The sequence below is a fragment of the Anabrus simplex genome, chromosome 1 (genome assembly GCF_040414725.1).
Source record: "Anabrus simplex isolate iqAnaSimp1 chromosome 1, ASM4041472v1, whole genome shotgun sequence".
Classification (NCBI taxonomy): Eukaryota; Metazoa; Arthropoda; class Insecta; order Orthoptera; family Tettigoniidae; genus Anabrus; species Anabrus simplex.
In genome coordinates, this window is record NC_090265.1 from 475406501 (window position 1) to 475419531 (window position 13031).

Here is a 13031-nt window from a genome sequence, read left to right on the forward strand (position 1 = left end):
CGCCCTTCAACTACGTTGTCGCATTGAAAACTCCTCCGCTCCGCTCCAGTCCACTGTTTACACTCGAAAGGGGTTGGGTCTAAGCTGCGCACTGGTGGTTAAAATATGAAGATGCGCCGCGCAGCCTACCTTTTTCGCTTCCCCCTCTTCACTTCCCCTATCATCGTTTGCCATGCTTACATATACAACAAACCGTTTCCCCTCTTCCACCTCCACTATTCCCTTTTCAGTTCCACATTCCCCACCTCTCTCTTCTCTACACTATTTCTCACTCGCTCTCTCTCACTCACTCTTCACAACGTTTCCATGGCCCCTTCTCCTGTGCCCGCCAGCACACACACATATACACATAGTATACCAGAAACGCGTGTGTGCGAAGGAGGCTCTGCTCATATGACAGGGCCATACATTTCTAGCGGAGCAGAGACGGCTGGACTTGTCTGCCTGTCTCTCTCTCTCTCGCTCTCTCAGTCACTCACTCACACGGACTCAACACACACTAACACATACACTCGCTATCTCACTCCCTCCTCCCCGATCCCTTCCCCCTCACAAAACTAGTGATTGACAGTTCGCAGACGACTGGAGACCGCGCAGGTTCTGTTGTGTGTTAGCTTGTGCATCGTGTGACTGGTTGTACGCCCGAACCGAACCTTGCCTTGCCTTTGCCTTGCCTTCGACTTCTCTCTACTGTGCTGTTGTATACTCCCGCTAGGCCGAAAAAGCGTTGTCTCCCCGCGCAGTAGCAGAAGAACCGAAAAACAAAAGCCTTCGCTTCGTTGTGGTGGAACATCGTTTTTAAACCCACTACCACTATCTGTATACTAGTACTACTACGATTACCAAAACAGCAGCTCTCAACTTCTTGAATACGTCCATCCTCGTTTATAGTTACCTTCCAGATGGCTTAACGGCAAGTAAGGACTAACACCAGAACTGACAAATTACTCTGCAACAATACCGGGAAGAAATTTGGTCCGAAGGAAAGCAACGCACGTGTGTTTGTGAAGAAATCAAAACTGGATGGAGCAGACAACAATGCAAATCTGAAGAAGCAGCAAGAACGGCCCGTGGATCAACTGCAAGAAATATCAAAACAGCAGTCATCGTGGAAACTCACGAGTGCTTCAATATAGTGATGGCAATCATGTGTTACAATTACGCGTGTGAAGATTCTTTGGTGTTTTCACCATCTACCTGAATTGGAAAACCTTAATATATTATTACTGAAACGGGGGGATATTATTATAGTTTTGTTTTAGGAGAGAAAACAGTTTTAATAATAGAAGTAACATTGTTATCTTAAATCGAAAAGTAATCTTTGTTATTGTTTTTAATTTATTTATAATAACAGTTTTCGCATAGGTTTAAGGCAAAGAAAAACGATTTCGAATGTCCGGAATTTTTAGTAAAGTCTGTTTTGGAACTACTAGTATATAAAAGGAAATACGTAAAACAATCCGCGTTGTTTTTTTAATGCAAAGAGTAAAATTAGAAACTCATCGTGTGCGCGAATTAAAAAACCAAGGTGACCAAGTGAAAATCTGAATCTTTTGTTCGAAAGTGGCCCAGCACTCGGAATACGGCGGTGCTGGCCGAGCATTCATGGCTCAGCCACGGGTGAGTGTCCCCCAAAATTTTGTCATTTAATTCATGTGTGTTTGTGTGTGTAGTAATTCTTTCCTCTTTTTAAAATAATTTTTCTTTTTACAAATTTTAATGGGAAAATTGGGCTATTTGTAAAAGAAAAGACCGTGTGTTCATTTTATAAATTTTAATAGATTTTAGAAAAATGAGAGTTTAGTTGTTCTACCACGTGGATATGAAGGGGCAGGTTAGGGTAAAGGGACTGACATGTGCTTCGCCCGCCCAAGAGTAGCAAGCTCATGTTTATGTGCCGTAGTGTTTTTCAAATGTCACCATCAATCAGCTTGTAATGAATGTAAGCAGCTACGGCAGCACCATCGCGGCCATGTTGGAAGAGATGGGGGGGTTCCAATGTGTTTGATAGGCCTAGGACCTATATATCATCTGAAGGGTCGTAGGGGTCTATCCTCCGTATGAAGTAGTACTGCTGGTGCGCGAACCGACCGACTTCCAAAGCTTGACTTATTACTTGAAACTGGAGATAAATGTCGAACATAAAGAGACACCCCGCCCCCCATCACTACCAACATATTTCTTCTTTAAGGGTAGAATGGAAGGGGGGAGGAAAGTATTGACATGATGTAAACAACACTTAAATCTTGTATGCAGCCCTGAATATTTTTGGCCTGCATTCTAGTGATTTCGAAGTAACTATTTCATATTTTATGTCTCCTGTAGGAATAGTTCTTGATTTGAGTAGTTGTGATGTCTCTTAATTTTAGGGTAGGTTATTTTAGCCATTCGGAACTGAAGGTCATTTTTTTTCTTGGAGGTTTCAGAACAGAACAAATAATTCTTCATAAGCATTTCCCTACAATCCCAATCGTGAATTCTCTGCTAACTTCAAAAGTCAAATTTATTTGTGCTCGGAGACCAAAGCAGGATTTGTTCCCAGTAACATATTCCAAGAAACTAAAAATTCAGTAGTTGTACATGACCTCGGTTAATTTCGATAGTTTGGTATTTCCATTTTTATAAAGGAAGTATTCAGATTGTAGTGCTTTCAGTAGAACCCGATATTTTTCGTCATTATTTCACAAAATTCATGTATTGATGTCGGATTAGATCAGTTTTATTCGTCTGCAAAGTATATTAAATTTTGAAAATTGGATGATACGGTTTTGTGGCACATTCCGCTACGTTTCTCTGAATAAGTAAAACCTCGTACATTGTTAGTATGGTGGCAAATATCTTACAGTATTCGTTGATAATTTTTATAAAATATCGTGCGCAGTTAGTAATAGAATTTTCAGATATTTTCTGTGGTTCTTTTAAGTGCTCTAGGTATATTTGGGTGTGCGATATAAGGTTAGTTAGGAGTTACAAATTACGTTTTATTATTTCTTCAGTGAGAATAAATCGTGTGTTCTAAGTCCTTAGTATATTTATTTATTTTTTCATTATTTTTTTGAGTTCCAGTGATCTGTGACATTATTTTGTGTTCTGTGTTGAGTGAATGTGTGTGAAGAAGGAAGGATATTATGATCTTAAAATATATTTTAAAGAGCAATAAAAATTATCTACGATGAAGAAGGTTAATCTTCTGAAATTTTGTGTGTTCTGTGCAGTACGATGACGGAATCCATCCGTACATGGACAATCCGCCTTCCATGTACGACCCCCACGTGGCCCATCGACCGATTCCGAATATCGCCCATCATTCTCCACATATGAACCACGGAATGCACGGTGGCTATCACGGAGGAAACCACGTGGCAGGTGTTGCCAATCATGTCATGGGCTCTGTGCCCGACGTCCACAAAAGAGACAAGGACGCAATTTACGGGTGAGTCCTGGTTATTTTACTTTCCTCCCCATTATGCACTAGAAATCTTATTTTCGATATGCTGTGCTGGTAGCTAGTTTTAAGGAGATTTACTATTGAGCAGAATCTGTTATTGTAAAATACAACTTGAACCTTCCCTGAAAGCTTTAGAAAAACCTTATGAAAATGACGTTGTACCACGTTTGCTGAGGCATAAAAGGGAAGCAATAGTCCAATTAACAATCTGCGTTAAGAATCATCTGATTAGATTTAACGTTTTAGCGTTAAAATTGTATCATTGCTCGTTGCATTAAAATACGAGGTCGTGATTTCGTCTCTTTGACCTGTTGTCAACCACAGCAGTACACTATTTTTTCCGCTATGTGTTTTACGATCAGCCTAGCAATGGACCATGTCCTTGTAAGTCGTACGTACGTATCCTGTTCTGCTTAAGAAGCATGCACATACTTATGTATACCGGGACATCGATTATGCCGGTAGATGAGTGTCGCGGAAGGTCCTTTGCTTTCGTCACTTTGAACTTCAATATTGTTAACATAATAAGTACATGTACACAAACAGTATATTTCTAATTTAGACTATAGCAGTTTTTTGCGGTTGAAAAGTTCCTGTTCGTAGGGTATAAGGAGATATACAGTATATATACTGGTTATTTTATGTGGAAGTTTCTTATTATAGACGTAAACTATCCTATCTTTAATTACGAAAGGTTTCGGGACACACTGTAGTTACTTGGTTTTCCTTGCTTGTTTAAAGGGGCCTAACATCGAAGGTCATCGGCCAGTTGGTTTTCCGGACTTAACAGAGGATTTGAAGAATTTTCGTTGCAAGGATTGCTGATGCAATTAATATAACGTAACCTGTAGAAACGTCATGAAGAAATCCTATTTTATACATTTCAAAGTTAAGATTGTTCTCTCTCAGACCCTCATGTTAGATAATACTTCAGGTGATGTGAGTTCAGTCTAATGCACCAAGTAACAATTCCTAGGATGTTCCATGTGATATCCTGTCATTTGGCGAAGACTAGAAAATTCATCCTATACTTTCGTAAATTGTTCAACCCTTCTGTAATATATATGATATTCCTTAATGGTTTGTAATGGGAGGATGGTACGCGTTTAGCGGAGTTGTAGCTTTTCCTCTATTGTCCTGTCGTGATTTCGTCTACAGTAGTAGTTCTTTGGTGAAAGGTACGAAGCTTATTTAATATGGTAACACATTCCTAAGAATGAACTGTTACGTGTTTGTAGTACTGCGTTTGTCATAAGAAGCTTTGCCTTGTTTACTCCCGAGCACTAAAACTTGAATTGGCGTACTAAACAAATGCAAGCGTAGCAGGAATTGGGCCGTTCAGCAAAGTGGAATGACCTTCTGTGCATTGTAAAGACGTACATTGTTTTCAAACATCATGTTATGGATAAATAGTTCATTTACTATGACGGAACATGCCACAGTACCTATTCATTGTGCCGCCTTCATCGTAGCCCTAAATTATATTATTCCAAAAGGAAATGTAGATACCAGTGTTATATTAGTTACGGGGGACAGTTGACATTGTTTTATTTAAATGAACAATACCCTCCAAATGTACGTAAAATTTATGAAGAATATTTACGTGTTATATCTGTGCAGAGGTGGGCTGAGTGAACATACTCTATGTGGAGCTGAAGGGAGAATAGCACTTCACTGAGGTTCTTTTTATCAAGAACTGCTTGTACGTTTTAGCTCTATGAAGCTATATGACGAAATGTACCTTGAATTTGATCTTGCAGCCATATATAAATTGTGAATTACCTGCTATATTTCTTTATCTAGATGGTATAGCTGTTATTCCAGAAACCTACTGGTTAGACCGCCAAATCGCTTCTCAAAATCGAAAAGTTCAATTAATACTTGTCCTAAATATTTATGAACAGATCACCGTACTAAACCACATGATTAAATGGTAAATATAGTAACGGATCTCGACATTAACTGACCTTTGTAAATGTTTAATGGCAGAAGAATGAAGTATTCAAAGGGGTAGGCATGAAGAATAATGTTCAACTAACGCTGTAAAACAAGTAGCCTTGTAGTTTTACGCGACTGTTGATATCGTGATCATAGTAGCGGAATTTCCAGTTTTACGTGGAATCGTCTGAAACACAGAGTGGGACTTTTCATTTGATAAATTCCCACATACATGGGTATCGGTGAAAGGCATATTCATGTAAGGATTCCAGATCAATAAATCTGCTTTACGTCACGTTCATTATTGGAAATCTTAATTTAATTACTTCATCGTAATTGTCTATCAGATTTTAGATTGAAAGGGCGATGCATGTTTTGGAATATAGTGGATAGAACCGTGTTTCCCACAACTGTACATGTTCTTTGGGATGTAAAAGTTAAGAATGTAGTCTTGTTTGTTCTGATTATATTCTACTCGCATAGTAGATCAAGTATGTAAGAATTCTCCTTGATGTCCATCGTTTAGATCTCGTTTTACGAATACATTCATAAGGCAGTATGACTGTTTCCTCCCTAGTTCACACCTTGGCTTTCCGATTCGGTGACACCTGCCATGGTACTGCAAATATAATGGGCATCGACGAGTTTTTCAGTTCAGAATTCGCCATATTTTCCGTCTTACGCGAAGTTTTGTGTTCAATTAATGTCGAAAAGCCAACATATTGTTAGAAAATAGTTGCTTCATTTATTTCGAACAACATTGTTTTCTGAATACCACACTGTTCGTTTTCGATAAGTCCTTTTTACCTTTATTCGTTTTCGACACAGTAAATGCAAGAGTAAAGTTATTCTTGAACTTGCGAGCATTGTACAGACATAGCGTAGTAAGTACTAGTTTTGTAAGTACTTGGATACTATTGAAAGTGTATACCGTATCACAGTATCGCTTAATTTTAATCAACGATTGAGATATTGTGGAGTTAGTTAGACGTTGGGAAGTTATCATCTCACGCGCCTTCCGTGTGAGCGCGGCCGTCTGCGCTTGCGCTGACCGGTGAACGAAGGCCCAAGGAGCCGTTGAATGAGCCCGTGTGGCCCGCTTCGACAAGGTCCCCTTTTGATTGCCCGTGGCATACTCTGACACCCTATGACACTATATTAAGGCTTTTCTCGTGTCAAGTAATGGCCCAGATATACCAGACTGTCTCTATCAATTACCTTTTTATTCAGGGAAACATTAGAATTTAATTTGTTCTCATAATTGAAGTGTCGTTAACTCTTGTTGATTGAGATTCTTCCAGTCAACTCATTATTTGAAATAAGACTTTTAGATTCCTAAACTTGACGTTACACGAAGGCCAAATTTTTGCTTTTTCTGAAGATGTCACGTTTTCCTTGGCAAGAACCCTAAATACAACCGTGTCCAGTTTTCATAACCTTTTACGTTTGTTCTTGAATACGATAATCTTCCACATGGCTGCTTCGGCAGGATGTGAACAATTTCAAATACCACTTATAACTACATTTTCCGTCAATGTTATTTGTCTTCATTCTTAGACAACTGTTTATGGATTACTCCCTAATCCCTAAGCATTTATTTTGATTAACTAATATTTATTTACTAATTCGCTTTCTGTATACGTTGAATATCGGAAATAGATCATCGAGTGGCTCTTACAACTAGAAAATATCACTGTCAGCAAACTGGTAATATTGATACGAGTCGTTGTGGGTGCTATGAACGAATTCGTCAATGCAAACTATGCAAACCTAGTTAAAATGCTGACGTATAATTATTGGCCTGCGATTTCATCCTCTTGCCTATTTCAGAAATTAATCGAATACTATTTCTGTACCTTCAGGATGTGTTTCGGTATTAAAAGAAAAGAAAACACCTTAACTGTCCCGATTATTCTACGAATACGACTTCCGTGGGGCTCGTTGTGAAGAATCGATGAACTTGAGTTAGTTACCTTTTCAGTTGATGACCTGGGGATCACATTTTTGTAGGGGGATAGGTGATGGGCAGAAATGAAGATTACAGTTGGATATTTTTATAAGTATCCTATTGGTCTAGTAACTACAGTGTCATTAGGGTGAAGTGATAATAGCGGTATTTTCTTACTTTATGAAGGCATCCGAAATATTATCTCAAAAAGGTTTTTCCTTAAATGTGATACTGTTTGTCTTTTATTTCTGTAAGAGAATGTAAAATAAGTCGCTATCAATTGCTCAATCGTTTACATGTGGAGGAATTCACGTGCCATGAAATGATGTGCAGTAGTGTAAATAAAAACCCATGTAAGAATATCACGTTTCCGGAACGTAAGATTGAGTTAAATTGTTAACAAGTCTTAGCTTTCTTGACTACGTGAACTTAAGAGTTGGAACTTGGATAGATTAATGTGCTTTAAATGTCGTATGTTTTCGCTTTCCTCCGGGGGATTGTTAACGTATGTAACTACGCGAGATTTTTCTGCAGAAAACATTTTCAACGGCTTTCAGTCTTTTAGAGAATTTTATTTAGAAGCTTCTGTGCATTAAAATTCTTATTGTGTGCCTCAGAGGGAATTGTGCACTAGAGTTGAAATTTAACTGTAGTAGGGTACCTGTTGGGTTTCTTTCTTTACTTTACATTTATCTATTTCTGAATGGCCTGTGATAGATACATTGTTGATAATGAACTTTATGTCGGGTAAATGAGGTAGACTTGTATGTATTTGAAGTACGTTTTTTTTGTTTCAACATTAGGGTTGGAATATCTCCTTGTCGTATATTGTTGTATCCACTTCATTTACTTTTTTAAAAATTTCTTTTCATAATCGGCTTTACATCATATCAACACAGATAGGTCTTATGGCGACAGTCGTATAGGAAAGGGCTAGGAGTGGGAAGGAAGCGTTCGTCCGTGGCCTTAATTAATAAGGTACAGCCCCAGCTCGAAGCCAGTATTTCCCGAATGCAAGCTCAAGGCCAACTCGCTCGGTCGTATAATATTTACTAGCAGATGCATTCTCTAGAGAATTTCATTAAGAATACAGGCCCTGACTTGCCAGACTTAGCCCAAATGATTTCTGTTCATCTTACTGGGGACAAAATGTGAAGAGTAATATTTTCAGGGGAAAAACCTACTTAATCCAATGGCAGATGGGATTTATCCCCTTTCAGAGCTGATTTTTACCAACAACCTTGTTGCACACCTGCCGAACAAATGATTGTGGAACATCACTGGAAAGACAATTACCACATTATTAACCTGAAATCTTGAGAACTTGTCTTCTGCGTATTTCTCTTGCAGTCATTGATTAATAATACATAGTCATCATAAAATGACAAAATCATATTTAAAACAGTGCTGATGATTGACAATACAATAGTAAAAAAAAAATACAGCCTGTATCAGCAGTTTAAAATTTTATTATAACTAGTTTTCAGAAACTATATCCCAGCATCAGTAAAATGCTTGATGTTCACATTTAACATTTCTAAAATAACCACATAAAATGTGTTGTTGAATAAAACAACATAGGCGACCAGTTTGGTGTAGTATGACTGGTCGGACATTCGTCAGCGTCAGTAAACTTCTAAACTGGAACTGGAATATAACATACGTGCGTATGAAGCCTACTAACTTTGCAAATTTTAATTTACTTCACATTAACGACTCATATCTTGCTGGACTCAGCTATTAACAATGCCTATATCATATTTAGTCTTTTATGTATAATTATTTTGTTACGTGAGAGTAGAAGCGGCTTTCTTGTTTGCAGACTTGCAGATCGAACGTCAGTTGACGTGGTTGCAGAGAAAACCGTGAATGTGTAATCCGTAAGAGTTCGGTAATACACTGCATGATATACTGTGAAAAATATGTCGCTAAGAATCAGTAGAATGTGATGAAAGAAATTATTTGTTTAGAACGATTCTTAACTACATCCGTTATGCGTTAAGATGCTGGTTCCTGAGAAAGAACTATTTATCATTGTAAGAAATATATATTGCGTGTCGAAATTTAACCCATGCGAAATTTTCGTAGCGTCATATAGTTTTTACGTAACTTATATAATGTGGGATAAAATTTGAGGTGCGAGCCATGGTTTGACCTCTTCGGAATATATATTTGTTGTCAGTCCATATTTTAAGCTCTAAATAAATTTACTGTGTCTTTAAATTTTAAATTTATGATCTCATTCTAAACAGATCTAAGTGTTTCTGTTTCATTGAATGAATGTTGCAGTGACATTATTTATTTTGTTGAAATTCTTTTGAAGTTAAGAAATACCACTTAATGAATAATTTAATTGGTATAACTTACTAAGAGCTATGCATATCCGTAGTTATGAATTATTTTAACGATTAAATTACAGAATAGTTTGTTCTTTACGAATAGGGTAGTGTTTCATCGACTGAACACACGCCGTGAAGAAATATTTTAACCCCTTCTGGTCTCAAGTTGTCAGGTTCGATTCAGGCTCTCCCTTGTGGTGCAGAATTACACCAGTCTGTTGTCGATAAATTTACCGGTACGTAAAATAAATCCTGAGGAACAAAATTCTGACACCTCAGCTTCTCCGTAAACAGCAGAAGTACAGTAGTTAGTGGGACGTAAAAAAAATAGCATTTATAAGTTTTGAACCACTATTATAAAGCAGATTTTCGTAGAATCTTAAATTTATTCCATGTTTAAATTCTTAGCACTAAAATATATCGCCTACATTAATTTACTTAACCCAGCATTCTTCCACAACGTACCTTATATCTGCGGCCCTCTATATCGTTTTATAACATCGGCTGTTAAAATACTGCCATTATCCCTTTCTAAACTCTGGTAGTTCATAATTTTACTTCTAAATATCGTTAGTACATTGACCTGGAGGTGAAACGTTTTATATCATGCACACGTTACATTATGGGAAATACGGTACGGTGATACTTCTCTCAGCAGAGCGATCTGCGCTTGTTCGTGACAATAAAGGTGTTGCGCGTCGCGCCGAAATGAACGCTTGTTTTACGACTATTATGAGTTATCAAAATACACGGCGGCAACATACATACATACATACATACATACATACATACATACATACATACATACATACATACATACATACATGTTCAGCGCAATACGTAGTCTATTTAGTAAGTTCGCGGAAAAATTGAAGGTGTTGAAACTACTTTAGCACCTTGTCAGATTATGTAGGCAGCGGAGAACTAGAAACTTAAGGTACAACAACTTAATGCTAGAGAATTGTGTATCCAAGATCCGATGGACTAGTGATTCGTTACGTTTTAACACGTACTTATTCAGAGTGAAACCAATACATTAAGATGATTTGTGCTCGTTTAATTTGCCTGTTTTGGCTATAGTTTTTGTGAGTCCCAATATTCTTTCACGTTCTAATTTTGTTTGTAATGACCGTATAAAAAGGTTGTTTGTGAGCAATATCAGTATTGTTGTATTAGTCAGGAATACACACTAGATGTAGGTAGGCCTATTATTGGAATAATTTTCATTAATTTCTGTAATGATAGTTTTTATTTTCATTCATGTGAAAAGTCGTGAGCCTTTGCAGACATCTGAATTTCGTTAATCATATCCTAGATACCCACTAGATCTCCAATCGATGCCGGGCTGACCGGGAAATAACTTACCACTGTGCGTGTTCTACAACGGTTATTAAATGCAAGTCTTTGAGGAAGTCATGCGCCTGAGAGTGACATTTGGGATTTGAGGTTAAGGTTGTTTAATTCTCTCGTTCTGAAATTTGCACTGTTCCGCACGCCTAACTTCATGCGGCGGTTGCATTGGAATTATAAATTATCTCTGCTTTGTCCTTCTTCATCTTAACGACCATTGTTTTAAACGCCCAAAACAAGACTTCATTTAATGTTTTGTTGTCACGTTGTCTCCATTTTGGACTGTGCTGGAGCGTATACAAGACAAGGCAGCAACATTCTTGCGTTCATGTGTTGCACAATTGATGATGATGATGACGCATAAACCGTTGGGTCCTATTCTTTTTGAGAAGTAAGGTAATTTATCAAGCTCATTCTGATAAAGTCAGTTAAAATGATTTTAAGGTATGTTCTGGTAACTTGTTGTAATTCTGTTTAAATAAACACCGGTTTATTACTTAATAACTAATGCCTCTTATTCTCATTGATCCATAATACTGAATGTCAGAATGTCTAATTTGCTATTAGTAACAGATAGGCCTATTTAACATAGTTAAGTTTAGTACCGGGCTAGTTGGCCGTGCTGTTAGCGGCGCGCGGCTATGAGCTTGCATCCGGGAGATAGTGGGTTTGAATCCCACTGTCGGCAGCCTTTAAGATGGTTTTCCATGGTTTCGCATTCTCACACGAGGCAAATGCTGGGGATGTACCTTAATTAATGCCACGACCGCTTCTTTCCAACTCCTAGGTCTTTACTATCCCATCGTCGCCATACGACCTATGTCCGTGCGACGTAACGCCACTAGCAAATAATTAAGTTTTGTAAACAAAACATTATTCCAGAGTTAAATTAAGCTTCTCCCTTAATTATTACGATTTTATTTGCAATTATGTGCAGTCTTATTTAACCCTTCATAATATTACACCGATTTATTACTTATAAATTAATGAACCTTAGTACCATTGACCCATAATACTCAATGTCAGAATATCTAATTTGCTATTAGTAGCAGATATGTAACATAGAGTAGTTAAGTTTTGTAGGAAATATATTATTACAGAGTTAAATTAAGTAGTTCTCCCTTAATTATTATGATTTTCTTTGCGATTGTGTGCTGTGTTATTTGACCTTCCATAATATTCGTTGACGTCGGAACGAAATTATCACATCTTGCGGGGGCTGTCATCTAAAACGAATGTCCATAATCATAATTCGTTTGTAATTACAATTTATTTCACACACATTTTCTTTGATGCAGTTGACCTGAACGTGTGTAATCATATTACTTTTATGGTTAACTGAAATATGACGCAGAACTTCGGATGTTCATTATGGCAACACGTTGTGCAATCGTGAAAAACAAGGGAATAAACGAGGTGATTTCTCTGAAGTCATCATGGTATAGTTGTATTGTACTGAAAGTGTCTGCCACGAACGTTCAAAGTGAATTTTGGATACTTTACAGATTGGTGGTGTTTCTAATATGCCTCTAGTCATTGGAATCTGCTCACGATATGTTATTCTCTGCTAATTGAAAAGTGATTTTAATCAAGTGTGGGGTTGTGGTAGGAGCGAACTAATGATTTGGCATGATTAATTCAGTCGCTAACAAATAATACCCCTTCATTAAGATGGACGTAGGCTACTCTGCCGATTAATACAATGGGGTTATAGAGAATAATTCTTCATATTCTAACAATGCCTTGACTTGCATTAACTACTAACTGGTCTTTCTTACGGCTTTTCGCGTAGTCACGGAGAAATAAGTCTATCTCTACCACATTGCATGCAGAGCAGATGCAGTCTATAGGGTGTGAATTTTGAAAAAGCATTCGTCCTTGCTAGGTAGAAAACTTTCATAGAGTGCGAGACTGCATGTTTTTGACAAGCGAACGTCTTTTGTTATTCAAATCCGTTTTAAAATATGTACAATAATATGGCTCTACGTATTTATTTAGTTCAACCCAC

General features: G+C 37.6%; 1 protein-coding gene across 1 annotated transcript in view; it reads left to right on the plus strand.

Moving 5' to 3' along the window:
- Window positions 1-457: 457 nt before the first annotated feature.
- Window positions 458-13031, plus strand: part of LOC136856967 (homeobox protein homothorax) — a 444003-nt gene continuing 431429 nt past the window's right edge. The window contains exons 1-2 of the mRNA XM_068227555.1: window positions 458-1620; window positions 3216-3433. Of these exons, the coding sequence (XP_068083656.1) occupies window positions 1606-1620; window positions 3216-3433 (233 nt within the window). The 5' untranslated portion in view covers window positions 458-1605. The remainder of the gene's footprint in view (window positions 1621-3215; window positions 3434-13031) is intronic.